This window comes from Olea europaea, chromosome 22 (assembly GCF_002742605.1).
Source record: "Olea europaea var. sylvestris chromosome 22, O_europaea_v1, whole genome shotgun sequence".
NCBI classification, from domain to species: Eukaryota; Viridiplantae; Streptophyta; class Magnoliopsida; order Lamiales; family Oleaceae; genus Olea; species Olea europaea.
In genome coordinates, this window is record NC_036258.1 from 3,681,775 (window position 1) to 3,696,852 (window position 15,078).

Below are 15,078 nucleotides of genomic sequence, written 5' to 3' on the forward strand. Positions count from 1 at the left end.
TTTTTTTTTAAGGTACTGAAGACCGAACTTGGTATACTCAAGCACTACATGTGAAGTCATATTTGTGGCAAGATAGAGTTCTTGAGGTTTTTGCTTCAAATATGAAGGGTCAAAACTCATTACTTTTGGAAAATAATAGAGTATTAAAATAAGATGATGAATTGCGGAGCATAATTAGCCGTTGGATTGAGGGCCTTTAGTAAGTTCCCGTATATATGCCAGTCGTTGATGTGAAAAGAGAGAGGATACATGCTTTCTCTCTCGAAACGACTTCTGGTTCTGTTCTTCGTCTTACCGTTTTCAATCTGTGGTTAACATTATTCTTCTCTTCTTTGTTTTGTGGTTCCTCTGTGGAATCACAGCTGATGACTTGTTTAAGTTCCAAAATTTTTTTGAGTTTGTTTGTAACATTATTTTATTGGAGAATATGTGATTGAAAAAAAGATAGAGAAAAATGTATTTTGGGAAAAATTGGAATCAAACAAGCCTCGAGTGTTTTCATGGTTAAAAAGAGAAAAAGGTTTTGGTTGATGTTGATAAACAAGTAAGTTAAATTACGAGATTTCTGGGGGCTTCTTCTGAGTTTTGTTTACTCTTTAATTTTGTATACGATTTAACATTGTTTCATGATTGATGCTCAGTGCTTGAGCATTATTCCTTAGTGGACCGTCAACGGGGATTAGGCTTCTAATAAACCTCGAGTCTTTGGACCAAAAAAATTTTGATCTTAGAAAAAAGGACCTAAAGGCTGTACAAAATTAACGAATGTGGGTGCTAGGATACCTTTAGTCGACCCCGCATAAAAGGATGGTAAAGTAACAAGTGAAATGTTTGGAGGGGTACGGTGGATTGGAGGAAGATGACTAATTTATTTTGTTTTTTCTTGGGTAATTAATTATATTTATACCTTACTTTTTATTTGGTGCATCACATTTTACTTGCAATAAAGATACTCAATCTTTTCTCATTATTGTAATCATAAACTTCTTTTAATTAATTAGCACATGTTGCTTGGTGAAGATAAAAATATGTTTAAAAAAGTAATTAACTTATACACTACAATGGGAAAAGATTAAGTAACCTTAAATTCAATTAAAATATAAAACAAATAATGAAAATTGTTGGGCGAATATAAATAACCTTATAATTATCCATTTAATACTTTTTTGATATATCTAACGTTATAGACAAATAATAGTATAATCACATGAATTATTTAACGGCCTACTTGGATGGAAACCGTCATTGAGAACAAAACTTGATAATCAACAAAAACTTTTGTAGAGTGCAATGTCAAAAAGGAAAGAGCAACAAGGGGCAAACAATGGGGATAAAATTAACCATATGGTACTAAAATCAACCCAAATATTGGCTAAATCAATAAGACCATAACAAATTGTTAATCACGGAAAAAAAATGATAGAATTAAAATTTCGAAATACGATTTTTATCATTGTCCGATCTATTTGAAAGTTAGCTACTCGTGCTCAAACTGTATAAATACATACTAGAAAAGGAGGACATGACCCGGATCGTTGAGAACAAAAATTGATAATCAACAAAAAGTTGAGCTTAAACTGCGACGTAAAAAGGAGATACCAAACGTGCTACAAGAGGCAAACATTGGGGACAGTGAGTGCAATTTAGTCAAAATAAAATAAGCAATAGTTTAAGTATGGATGTTTCTGTTAACATGAATCTAGTAAGCAAGGACCCTTTAAATCCAATTTTACTACAGAAAATTGAATCTTACGGTAAACCACGCAAGACGGCTTGAATAGATATTTCAACTTCAATAATGCAGTGATCTTCAACTGAAAATCCTTTATAAGGGTTATTTATATCAGCGACTAGAATGCAACTAGGCCATCCATAACTGCTGCTTGAAGCCGAAAACCAGTGATTTGCTGAAGAAGTAAAAATAAAAACAAAATTATTGAATGCAGATATAATGATAACAATTAGTAACATGAAGTTCAGTAACAGAAAAGAGTTGTTTTCTTACCGAGACGCTTGCTACTTGCTTTTCCATACTTGTTCTTCATGCATATGGAGAAATGTGCCTTAATTTTTTTACCTGAAGAAAATCCAACTTTATGCAAGAAAATGGAAGCTTGAATTCCCGGTTGAGCTCCATTACCTTTTGCTTTCGGATACACACTAACCTTCCTAAAATTACCAGAAAAAAAAAATGTAATCGAAAGGTCTAGTAAAGGAAAGATGTATCATTGCACAAGAAAATCACATAGAGATATACCATTTATGATCCCCAGCATTGAACTCTTCAGAATACCATTCATTTTCCAATTCCGAGAATTTTGAAACCTCCAATTCATGCTTATAGGAATTAGTTGCTTTCAAGATAGACAAGCACTCTCTAATTCTTTTGTTCTTGACAACAAAAACCTCCGCTCCAAATACACAAGTATCATTGACAAGGTATCCATTCCTGGGATCCATCAAAGTTTCCTTCTTGATGAATTTGGAAAAGCCCCACTCAAGGTTTATAATATGAAAACGTCGTTGACCTGCACCGAGAGGTGAGCTACTTGAGATTAAATTTATAGTAAATGCTCTTTTACTCTATTTAGAAGTAGATAATACCTTTCTTAAACACATATTTGTCAAGTTTGTGATTAAACAGAAAGATGCTGACGACGGCATTAAATTCCCAGCCAGCTTCCAGATTACTTACATTTTCTACAGCCAAGTAAGCAGAAACATGATTGGCTCCATCCACTGTGTTTCGCCCATTAGGATATATTATCAACTTCCTAATAGAGAAATTTAGATGAAAAATTTCGGAAAACGAATGGCTTTGTACAAATGGTTATTGATAAGTTGATAACAAGAAATACCATTTGTAGTTATCGTTTGATTCAAATTCACTTGATTCAATCTTGTCTATACCATTCTCTGAGAGCAAGGAGAATGACTCAATTTTGAACAACAAGTGTGCAGGAGAAAAGTTTCTTGTTTCTAATGTAACTTCTGCCAAATTTTAACACAAAACAAATTATATTAAAAATATTCCACTCTGTTAAATAAGCATTAGGAAGAATGAAACGGTACTCACCATTGTCATCGCCAATACTCGGAAGATTATCCATGAGGTTGCTTTGATCGAAAGAGACGGGGCTCTGTTTATGCTCCATCATCTTTTCCTCTATTGCTTCATCTCACTAAATAAGAAACAAGTAGACGAAAAAGCTCCTATACAGGCAATCCATTTAATTATAATTGAAGTAGTAACATCAATATCTGATGTTACACTGTAGAAATACATTCATATCAGTGCAGAGCGGGTCATCTTAGACTCTGGAAAAAATTAGCATCCATGAGGACTAGGGTAAAATTACGTAGATACTTCTTGTGGTTTTGTATAATATGACAATGAAATAATTTAACTGAACTAAATTTAATTTTAAAAGGATCTGCTTATTTAGAAAAATCATTTTATTCTGATAATCAATGCTCTCAAATCAATTATGAACTCAATTATTTGAAATAAGTAACTTTTGCAACTTAAAATACTTTATTATAAGCACTCCAAATAAAATTTATGAACTAATATAAATTAATGAATGCTTATTTTTTGAAATAAGTTTTTCGCTCACCAAGTTATAGACTGCAAACTAGGTCAAACGGTACGATCTTCGCCACCTTCTTACGTTCAAGTATCAAGTTTAGAATCTCATACTAGTCCGATACATCGTATCTTTTTGTAGAGTTGCCTCAAGTGTCATTACTATCATTGGGAATACAGAGTAACTAATAGTAACTTGATGTCTTTGATTTTCAACCTCATAATCCCAATTAAAGTCTAATTACGTGTAACTCCTTTACATGAGTTATTTTAATACAAAATCCCCAACATTTGAAACATTTTCATACTAAAAAATCCATGAAGATCAAAATATTGACAAAAATAACACTATGCTTCCAAACTATTGTAATAGGGCATCAGTTTCTGTATATTGAACACTTTCACTAAAACTTTGACAAAATAGCTCTTTTTGGGCATAATTTCGAAGTGGAATCGATGTGGGAATTTTGCACGAAAATGGAAGAAAATATATAGTATATTGAATATCACATCAAGTGAGACTAGTTTTTTGGATGATTTTAATCCTATACAATTCAATTATTTAAATAATACATTACTTTTCGTTTTTCAATATGTAATAAATGCTACAAATTTCTTATCAAATATGAATTTCATGTTATTAATTTTCAATTAATTAACATTTAATTAATCTAGATTCAATGAATTTTGATTTGATAAATCTTGATCTACAGAAATCATCAAAGTTGAGTTTTGAGAGTACTTCTCTTAAATTTCTATCCTAAATTTATTTTCTTTAATTCATTTGAAACTTATTAAATCCTCCCAACAAATTAATATCAACTGTTACTTTTATAAGACCTATAAAGTATTTCAGAATAACATGTTCAACTCTAACTCGTAAGTTAAAAATACCCAAATCAAACCTCAAATCATCATCTCACTCTAATACATCATAAATCGAGTATTGGCATCATATACACACAATAAATTTAAATGTTGAAGTTCTGATTTACAAATCCATTTCATATTTTCACTTCAACACTAATATTCCAATATACATTATTATTTGCAATATTATTGTTTAATACCTCAAATACATATCAATAATCTTCAGTTCTTGCTAAACTTAGAATATAAGCAAATTGTCCCTAAACCTTAAAATCAAACCTCTTTTTTCAATAAGTAAACATATTGCTCACCTCTAGAAATTGAAGAACCTGAACTCATTAATGTTTAGCTGTTGTCTCTTTCTTTCTTCTTCTTCTTCTCTTTTTCTTTCCTTTCTTTCCTTTCTCTCGTTTTTCTCTGCTTCTATTACCTCTTTACAAATGACGAAAGGTACCAAATGAGATTTAAGCAAAACAATATCTTAACTTGCAAATAACTTCCAAGTTAAGATAACTTCCTTTATCTCTTGGCTGAAAAATTGATAAAAAGAAAAAAGTTAAGTCCCATAACATGTACAATCAAAAATGAATTTAAGAAAAAGACAAAAAAAAAAAAAAAAAAAGGAACAGCGACTGGTTTACACAAATTAATAAAGAACCTTTACACTATATTTTCTATTTCAATTAAATCCAAGTTAACCACTTCTACTCGATCTGACCTACATTACAATACTGAGTGTAACGAAGAAAAGTATGATCTTTACGAGTATGAACAGAAGAACCCAATAGTGAATTGAAGAAGCTTCCTTAATTCCTAGCTGGGACCTTTTTTGAGTTCATTAGAACAAGAAAAAATTCATAAGGTAAAAGCTTTATTCGCGAGATGGAGATTGACGTCTTGTACAAAAATAAAATTATTGAATTTCATAGTTGATGATCATGTATGTTGTATCGTTTATAGTTTGTTGTTTGTTCTGAATTTGTTTACAAACTGAAGCTGTATTTTTTATACTGAATGTTAAAAATTGACGACAATTTGATGCTCTTACGTTTCCAAGTAAATATGCTACTTAATTTAGTCATGGTTATTAGGCTACATTTACCTAAAAGACATGTTTAATTGCCGTCAATTTTTATCGTCCAAGTAGGATTAGCACGTTTAGCAACAAGAGCTAATGGAAAGAGTTGATCGTCAATATTTGAACACCTTTGTAGCTTACGTCTAAGCACATCCCACACCCAAATACATTCTTATTAGCGACTCATATAATTGTCGGAGTGCATGTAGCTACCTCCCTCACCTTCAAAGAAGGCCACGTGCTGCAAATGATTTATACAAGTGTGCAGGCAATATATTATGTGAACGTGAGTATGAGGGGTACGGTGGATTGGAGGAAGATGACTAATTTATTTTGTTTTTTTCTTGGGTAATTAATTATATTTATACCTTACTTTTTATTTGGTGCATCACATTTTAATTGCAATAAAGATACTCAATCTTTTCTCATTATTGTAATCATAAACTTCTTTTAATTAATTAGCACATGTTGCTTGGTGAAGATAAAAATATGTTTAAAAAAGTAATTAACTTATACACTACAATGGGAAAAGATTAAGTAACCTTAAATTCAATTAAAATATAAAACAAATAATGAAAATTGTTGGGCGAATATAAATAACCTTATAATTATCCATTTAATACTTTTTTGATATATCTAACGTTATAGACAAATAATAGTATAATCACATGAATTATTTAACGGCCTACTTGGATGGAAACCGTCGTTGAGAACAAAACTTGATAATCAACAAAAACTTTTGTAGAGTGCAATGTCAAAAAGGAAAGAGCAACAAGAGGCAAACAATGGGGATAAAATTAACCATATGGTACTAAAATCAACCCAAATATTGGCTAAATCAATAAGACCATAACAAATTGTTAATCACGGAAAAAAAAAATGATAGAATTAAAATTTCGAAATAGGATTTTCATCATTGTCCTATCTATTTGAAAATTAGCTACTCGTGCTCAAACTGTATAAATACATACTAGAAAAGGAGGACATGACCCGGATCGTTGAGAACAAAACTTGATAATCAACAAAAAGTTGAGCTTAAACTGCGACGTAAAAAGGAGATAGCAAACGTGCTACAAGAGGCAAACATTGGGGACATCGAGTGCAATTTAGCCAAAATAAAATAAGCAATAGTTTAAGCATGGATGTTTCTATTAACATGAATCTAGTAAGCAAGAACCCTTTAAATCCCATTTTACTACAGAAAATTGAATCTTACGGTAAACCACGCAAGACAGCTTGAATAGATAATTCAACTTCAATAATGCAGTGATCTTCAACTGAAAATCCTTTATAAGGGTTATTTATATCAGCGACTAGAATGCAACTAGGCCATCCATAACTGCTGCTTGAAGCCGAAAACCAGTGATTTGCTGAAAAAATAAAATTATTGAATGCAGATATAATGATAACAATTAGTAGCATGAAGTTCAGTAACAGAAGAAAGTTGTTTTCTTACCGAGACGCTTGCTACTTGCTTTTCCATACTTGTTCTTCATGCATATGGAGAAATGTGCCTTAATTTTTTTTTTTTTTAATTGCATGAAAGATTTATAACATTTATTCATTATTAGATTTGTCTCCAATTTTTTCATCACATTCGGATATTTAAGGCCCTGTTTTAGCCCCATTATTTCATTGTTAAAATAAAAAATATGACATTTATCCATCACATTAAGCAACCATATTTGACTTTTTATTTTTTGTGTGGGATCCATAATGACTATATTTTTTATTTTCATTTTTAAAATAATGTAGCTCAAATGGGGGCGTAACTTTTCATCAATTAGCACATCTTGTCCTCAATGACAGTTTCTATTAAAAAAATTCACTAATGAGCATTGAACTCTTCAGAATACCATTCATTTTCCAATTCCGAGAATTTTGAAACCTCCAATTCATGCTTATAGGAATTAGTTGCTTTCAAGATAGACAAGCACTCTCTAATTCTTTCGTTCTTGACAACAAAAACCTCCGCTCCAAATACACAAGTATCATTGACAAGGTATCCATTCCTTGGATCCATCAAAGTTTCCTTCTTGATGAATTTGGAAAAGCCCCACTCAAGGTTTATAATATGAAAACGTCGTTGACCTGCACCGAGAGGGGAGCTACTTGAGATTAAATTTATAGTAAATGCTCTTTTATTCTATTTAGAAGTAGATAATACCTTTCTTAAACACATATTTGTCAAGTTTGTGATTAAACAGAAAGATGCTGACGACGGCATTATTCAAATGGGGGCGTAACTTTTCATCAATTAGCACATCTTGTCCTCAATGACAGTTTCTATTAAAAAAATTCACTAATGAGTAAAAAGACTAGTTTGCAAATTGTATTTTGAATAAGCAATAAAAATAAAAATTACAAATACAAAATGGAGAGTGAATATTCTCTCTCTCGTTTAAGAGCACGTTAATACAATTTTTGAACGAAAATCTTCGTTAAGGATTATCTTTGCTAATAAATGAAATGTTAAGAATAATACTATGGTGAAAAAAAGTTAAAGGCAAAAATGTGACACCGATAACGGGTCAAAAACAATGCAATTAAAATGTGATGCACTTATTAAAAAAATGTGGTATATATTTTACTAGGGCTAAACAACAACAAAATTGAACCGAAACTGCTTTTTTAAAATCGTTGGTTTAGATCCACATGGATTCGTTAACGTTTAAAGTTCGAACCAAACCAAACCGTTTCGAAATGATTCGTTTTAGGTTTCAATCTTTGCAAACCATTTATAAAAAAAAGTAAATAATAATAATAATTTAATTTAAATTTGTTTCAACCAAATTAAAATTAAATACATCCAGTTAAAATAATATATTGATATTAGACACAATCAAATTAAACTCAACGCCTAAGTGAATAGATATCAATCCCAATCAAATCATCCCCAAATATCCATCATTCATTGCAAGTGTGAACGCAAAACCTTAAATTGAATGAAGTGTCGAAGAATTCCTACTAAACCATATTCATCAATTGCTTATTACAATTGAGTAGACTATTAATTATAGATTTTAATTCAAAATTACACATTAAATGGTCGTTTTGAAGATTTAACCAATGAGTCTTAATTGAATGTAAATAAATACAAGATTGTCCCCTTAAATTGCTAAAGACGTGTTAGCTATTCAAATATTCACAATTCTTTTTGAATTTGCATTTCCTACTAGTAATCAAATTCTTGATTCAGTTGGTGAGGTTGCTTTGATCGAAAGAGACGGGGCTCTGTTTATGCTCCATCATCTTTTCCTCTATTGCTTCATCTCACTAAATAAGAAACAAGTAGACGAAAAAGCTCCTATACAGGCAATCCATTTAATTATAATTGAAGTAGTAACATCAATATCTGATGTTACACTGTAGAAATACATTCATATCAGTGCAGAGCGGGTCATCTTAGACTCTGAAAAAAATTCGCATCCATGAGGACTAGGGTAAAATTAAATAGATACTTCTTGTGGTTTTGTATAATATGACAATGAAATAATTTAACTGAACTAAATTTAATTTTAAAAGGATCTACTTATTTAGAAAAATCATTTTATTCTGATAATCAATGCTCTCAAATCAATTATGAACTCAATTATTTGAAATGAGTAACTTTTGCAACTTAAAATACTTTATTATAAGCACTCCAAATAAAATTTATGAACTAATATCAATTAATGAATGCATATTTTTTGAAATAAGTTTTTCGCTCACCAAGTTATAGACTGCAAACTAGGTCAAATGGTACGATCTTCGCCACCTTCTTACATTCAAGTATCAAGTTTAGAATCTCATACTAGTCCAATACATCGTATCTTTTCGTAGAGTTGCCTCAAGTGTCATTACTATCATTGGGAATACAGAGTAACTAAAAATAACTTGATGTCTTTGATTTTCAACCTCATAATCCCAATTAAAGTCTAATTACGTGTAACTCCTTTACATGAGTTATTTTAATCCAAAATCCCCAACATTTGAAACATTTTCATACTAAAAAATCCATGAAGATCAGAATATTGACAAAAATAACACTGCTTCCAAACTATTGTAATAGGGCATCAGTTTCTGTATATTGAACACTTCCACTAAAACTTTGACAAAATAGCTCTTTTTGGGCAAAATTTCGAAGTAGAATCGATGTGGGAATTTTGCACGGAAATGGAAGAAAATATATAGTATATTGAATATCACATCAAGTGAGAATAGTTTTTTTGGATGATTTTAATCCTATACAATTCAATTATTAAAATAATACCTTACTTTTCGTTTTTCAATATGTAATAAATGCTACAAATTTCTTATCAAGTATGAATTTCGTGTTATTAGTTTTCAATTAATTAATATTCAATTAATTTAGATTCAATGAATTTTGACTTGATAAATCTTGATCTACAGAAATCATCAAAGTTGAGTTTTGAGAGTACTTCTCTTAAATTTCTATCCTAAATTTTATTTTCTTTAGTTCATTTGAAACTTATTAAATCCTCCCAACAAATTAATATCAACTGTTACTTTTATAAGACCTATAAAGTATTTCAGAATAACATGTTCAACTCTAATTCGTAAGTTAAAAATACCCAAATCAAACCTCAAATCATCATCTCACTCTAATACATCATAAATCGAGTATTGGCATCATATACACACAATAAATTTAAATGTTGAAGTTCTGATTTACAAATCCATTTCATATTTTCACTTCAACACTAATATTCCAATATACATTATTATTTGCAATATTATTGTTTAATACCTCAAATACATATGAATAATCTTCAGTTCTTGCTAAACTTAGAATATAAGCAAATTGTCCCTAAACCTTAAAATCAAACCTCTTTTTTCAATAAGTAAACCTATTGCTTACCTGTAGAAATTGAAGAACCTGAACTCATTAATGTTTAGCTGTTGTCTCTTTCTTTCTTCTTCTTCTTCTCTTTTTCTTTCCTTTCTTTTCTTTCTCTCGTTTTTCTCTGCTTCTATTACCTCTTTACAAATGACAAAAGGTACCAAATGAGATTTAAGCAAAACAATATCTTAACTTGCAAATAACTTCCAAGTTAAGATAACTTCCTTTATCTCTTGGCTGAAAAATTGATAAAAGAAAAAAGTTAAGTCCCATAAAATGTACAATCAAAAATGAATTTAAGAAAAAGACAAAAAAAAAAAAAAAGGAACAGTGACTGGTTTACACAAATTAATAAAGAACCTTTACACTATATTTTCTATTTCAATTAAATCCAAGTTAACCACTTCTACTCGATCTGACCTACATTACAATACTGAGTGTAACGAAGAAAAGTATGATCTTTACGAGTATGAACAGAAGAACCCAATAGTGAATTGAAGAAGCTTCCTTAATTCCTAGCTGGGACCTTTTTTTGAGTTCATTAGAGCAAGAAAAAAGTCATAGGGTAAAAGCTTTATTTGCGAGATGGAGATTGACGTCTTGTACAAAAATAAAATTATTGAATTTCATAGTTGATGATCATGTATGTTGTATCGTTTATAGTTTGTTGTTTGTTCTGAATTTGTTTACAAACTGAAGCTGTATTTTTTATACTGAATGTTAAAAATTGACGACAATTTGATGCTCTTACGTTTCCAAGTAAATATGCTACTTAATTTAGTCATGGTTATTAGGCTACATTTACCTAAAAGACATGTTTAATTGCCGTCAATTTTTATCGTCCAAGTAGGATTAGCACGTTTAGCAACAAGAGCTAATGGAAAGAGTTGATCGTCAATATTTGAACACCTTTGTAGCTTACGTCTAAGCACATCCCACACCCAAATACATTCTTATTAGCGACTCATATAATTGTCGGAGTGCATGTAGCTACCTCCCTCACCTTCAAAGAAGGCCACGTGCTGCAAATGATTTATACAAGTGTGCAGGCAATATATTATGTGAACGTGAGTAGAGTCGTGATTTGTTGACCACATCATCCGTGCAAAAATCGAGATCAACAGTTATTGTGAGAAGTTGAAAGTTGAAGTGAGAGATTCAAATCCAAATAGTAAATGTCACATGTTATAACTTTAAATATGGTAACGGTTCAACAAACCGACAAATCATTGTGGTCTAATTTAAAATAATCTAATAGCATAAATCTAACTTTAATACAGCAAAATAATTAAAAATGCAATGGCTAAATTTAAAAAGTACTTTTTTTTAATATATTTTTTTAAGTTATTCATATTCCAGATGAGACTGGAGTTTATTTCATTGATGTGGTAAGGATTGTTCCGTAGTATTTGAGATAGACCTTGATATCTAGGAATACATTTAATATAAGTAAAATAATATAATAATGTAAATAATGAGTTGTTTGTTCTTAAAACTTGTAATCTTAAAAGTTAAGTAAATAACATCGTACGATATCATTCAGGGAAATTGTTATCGGCTAGCTTTTGACTCAGATTGCATTATTATTTCCAAAGTGATGTCAAGCCTATTGGCTGGGAAAGGAAAACCTTTTGCCGGCTTTAACTTTTTTGTTTCATAAATTTGTGGGTGGACTTCGTCAAGTCAACAATTATTAATAATAGTACAACGGTGTACATTCTTTGGTTTCTTTTTCTTGTTCTAAGGAAAATTTTAATGGATGTCACCAAACATCAAGCAAATTCTAAACTGGTTTGCCCATGTTTAAAATTCTCGATTATTTCACGAAATTTAATAGTTGTTTCAATCTAGATTTATTTAATTTTTCACACTTGTGTTGGGAATCTACTTATACATGCACAGCGTGGCTAACTTGTCTCCCGATTCGTCCTATTATCATTCCTATATCTATATATGATGCATATACATATATAAAGATTTGGGGATTCAAAATAAAAAATTCCATTTTTTAAATGTTGGCTATTGATGTAAGATATTCATTTAGAGCGTTGATGATCACGAGTCTATGTTGCAGCTACTACTCTACTACGAGACTCACTACCGCATCAATTGTTGATAGCGCACTCTAAATGAAAAACACCATTCTTTATTCTCCCTTTTCTTATTTGCCAATTGAATATTGACGAGTGGTGATGGTGGAGGCCATTAATTCTGCGGATGATGGTGGTAATGGTATAATACTTGGTGGTGTTATTCGATTAAATAAGAGACGGAATTCTATTTTTCTTGAATTCCATTCATAATTTTTAGAGTGAGCTTTCAAACTCCTTAGAGATGCTATCGACAATGGTGTGTTGTAGATAATTGTTGTAGCGTCGGGCTAGGGCCAGACAGGTTGTGGTAAAGTGAAGGAATTTTTTTTTGCTAATTTTTTTTTAATTGCATGAAAGATTTATAACATTTATTCATTATTAGATTTGTCTCCAATTTTTTCATCACATTCGGATATTTAAGGCCCTGTTTTAGCCCCATTATTTCATTGTTAAAATAAAAAATATGACATTTATCCATCACATTAAGCAACCATATTTGACTTTTTATTTTTTGTGTGGGATCCATAATGACTATATTTTTTATTTTCATTTTTAAAATAATGTAGTTCAAATGGGGGCGTAACTTTTCATCAATTAGCACATCTTGTCCTCAATGACAGTTTCTATTAAAAAAATTCACTAATGGGTAAAAAGACTAGTTTGCAAGTTGTATTTTGAATAAGCAATAAAAATAAAAATTACAAATACAAAATGGAGAGTGAATATTCTATCTCTCGTTCAAGAGCACCTTAATACAATTTTTGAACGAAAATCTTCGTTAAGGATTATCTTTGCTAATAAATGAAATGTTAAGAATAATACTATGGTGAAAAAAAGTTAAAGGCAAAAATGTGACACCGATAACGGGTCAAAAACAATGCAATTAAAATGTGATGCACTTATTAAAAAAATGTGGTATATATTTTACTAGGGCTAAACAACAACAAAATTGAACCGAAACTGCTTTTTTAAAATCGTTGGTTTAGATCCACATGGATTCGTTAACGTTTAAAGTTCGAACCAAACCAAACCGTTTCGAAATGATTCGTTTTAGGTTTCAATCTTTGCAAACCATTTATAAAAAAAAGTAAATAATAATAATAATTTAATTTAAATTTGTTTCAACCAAATTAAAATTAAATACATCCAGTTAAAATAATATATTGATATTAGACACAATCAAATTAAACTCAACGCCTAAGTGAATAGATATCAATCCCAATCAAATCATCCCCAAATATCCATCATTCATTGCAAGTGTGAACGCAAAACCTTAAATTGAATGAAGTGTCGAAGAATTCCTACTAAACCATATTCATCAATTGCTTATTACAATTGAGTAGACTATTAATTATAGATTTTAATTCAAAATTACACATTAAATGGTCGTTTTGAAGATTTAACCAATGAGTCTTAATTGAATGTAAATAAATACAAGATTGCCTTTCAAATTGCTAAAGATGTATTAGCTATTCAAATATTCACAATTGTTTATGAGTTTTCATTCCCTAATAGTGATCGGATTCTTAATTCCTTTAGGAGTTTGTTGTTGAGCATAAATATAGCTGAGGCGGTTATTTTTCTTAAAAATTGGTTGTATGGTTACAAAGAACATAGTGATTCATCAAATATTTGTATGAGGTAAAAACATTGGATAATTCACAAAAAGTTATACGACAAAGTACAAGGATCAGTTAAATAAAATCAAATTCTTTGTTGTTGATTTTTCTAGCGTTTGGTGGTCACTAGTTTTCTACTGTATAATGAATTCTCGTTCTTGTTATTATATCACACTTAAATCTCTCAAGCTCTGATAGACTTAATTCTGTTTTTGATTGAACTATTTAAATAATAATAGAAGAATTCAAATAGAACAAGAACTTTGTTTGCATGAAAAAGGTGTAAAGATGAAATGTGTTTTGAAATATTGTTTCCAATCTTCTAACCTAACTGTATATTCGACTTACCAAAAAGAGCAAGTTGTTACTCAATTTGTAAAATTAGCGTACTATTAGTTCTAATAAATTAGTTTCGGTCGAACGTAATTATACTGATACCAGATTTTATTTATTTATTTTATTGCACAATATATTAATTACACTAAAAGTTCTCAATCTTTTCTTCTTGTCACACTAATTTTCATCTTTTTTGTAGTTTTCTTATCCTCAATCTTCATTAATTAGCAGAGGTGGCCCTGAGGACATGAAAGTTGAGCGACCGCACAGGGCCTCAAAATTGTAAGGACGCCATAAATTTTTTTCGTTATAGTTATATATTTAAAATATATATTAATTTTAAAATATAAAATTTTTATGATTATGCATAAGAATAAATAGCATATTTAGTCTCTAATGATCGATTGTGTCCAAAAAATCTATTATTCTATTTACTTGCTTTGATATGAGTGGTAATTATTTTGTCCCACTTTTTATATTTATTGTTTTTCTTATTTGAAAATATAATGGACAAGTGAGTCTTTTGACACTCATGACAGACTTTTCGACGAAACGTGTCATGAGGAAAAAAATTGTTTCAATTAGTGTAAGGTTGATAATAAGATTGAAGCAAAAGAAAATTAGGATACAAATGCGTGCTGAGCAAATTTTGA

The 15,078-nt window shown here is 30.2% G+C and overlaps 1 protein-coding gene and 1 long non-coding RNA gene across 3 annotated transcripts; both read right to left on the minus strand.

The window, feature by feature from the left end:
* Positions 1-1,513: 1,513 nt before the first annotated feature.
* On the minus strand, positions 1,514-4,886 carry LOC111371409 (probable inactive serine/threonine-protein kinase fnkC). Of its 2 annotated transcripts, XM_022993383.1 has the most exons (7): positions 4,768-4,886; positions 3,077-3,182; positions 2,859-2,991; positions 2,605-2,774; positions 2,258-2,528; positions 2,006-2,169; positions 1,514-1,907 (listed from the first exon to the last, which is right to left on the minus strand). In XM_022993383.1, the coding sequence occupies exons 2-7, from the start codon at positions 3,156-3,158 to the stop codon at positions 1,750-1,752; spliced, it is 978 nt and encodes a 325-aa protein (XP_022849151.1). In that variant the 5' UTR covers positions 3,159-3,182; positions 4,768-4,886; the 3' UTR covers positions 1,514-1,749. The 2 variants fall into 2 exon arrangements, with proteins under 2 accessions (XP_022849151.1, XP_022849150.1); XM_022993382.1 differs by lacking the exon at positions 4,768-4,886 and having other exon boundaries at positions 1,515-1,907; positions 3,077-3,691.
* A 1,663-nt stretch (positions 4,887-6,549) lies between these two features.
* LOC111371410 lies at positions 6,550-7,061 on the minus strand. Its single transcript, XR_002698571.1, has 2 exons — positions 6,991-7,061; positions 6,550-6,904 (listed from the first exon to the last, which is right to left on the minus strand). It is a non-coding gene; the product is annotated as an uncharacterized LOC111371410 (long non-coding RNA).
* Between the last annotated feature and the right edge of the window lie 8,017 nt (positions 7,062-15,078).

What these genes read in the sequence shown, in the direction of transcription:
- LOC111371409 (XM_022993383.1), bottom strand. Translation starts at nt 3,158, where the DNA reads ATGATGGAGCATAAACAGAGCCCCGTCTCTTTCGATCAAAGCAACCTC. An exon ending in TCAAACGATAACTACAAATG is followed by an intron (nt 2,775 to 2,858) that starts GTATTTCTTGTT and finishes TTTCTCTATTAG; the next exon opens with GAAGTTGATAATATATCCTA. An exon ending in AATGCTGGGGATCATAAATG is followed by an intron (nt 2,170 to 2,257) that starts GTATATCTCTAT and finishes TGGTAATTTTAG; the next exon opens with GAAGGTTAGTGTGTATCCGA.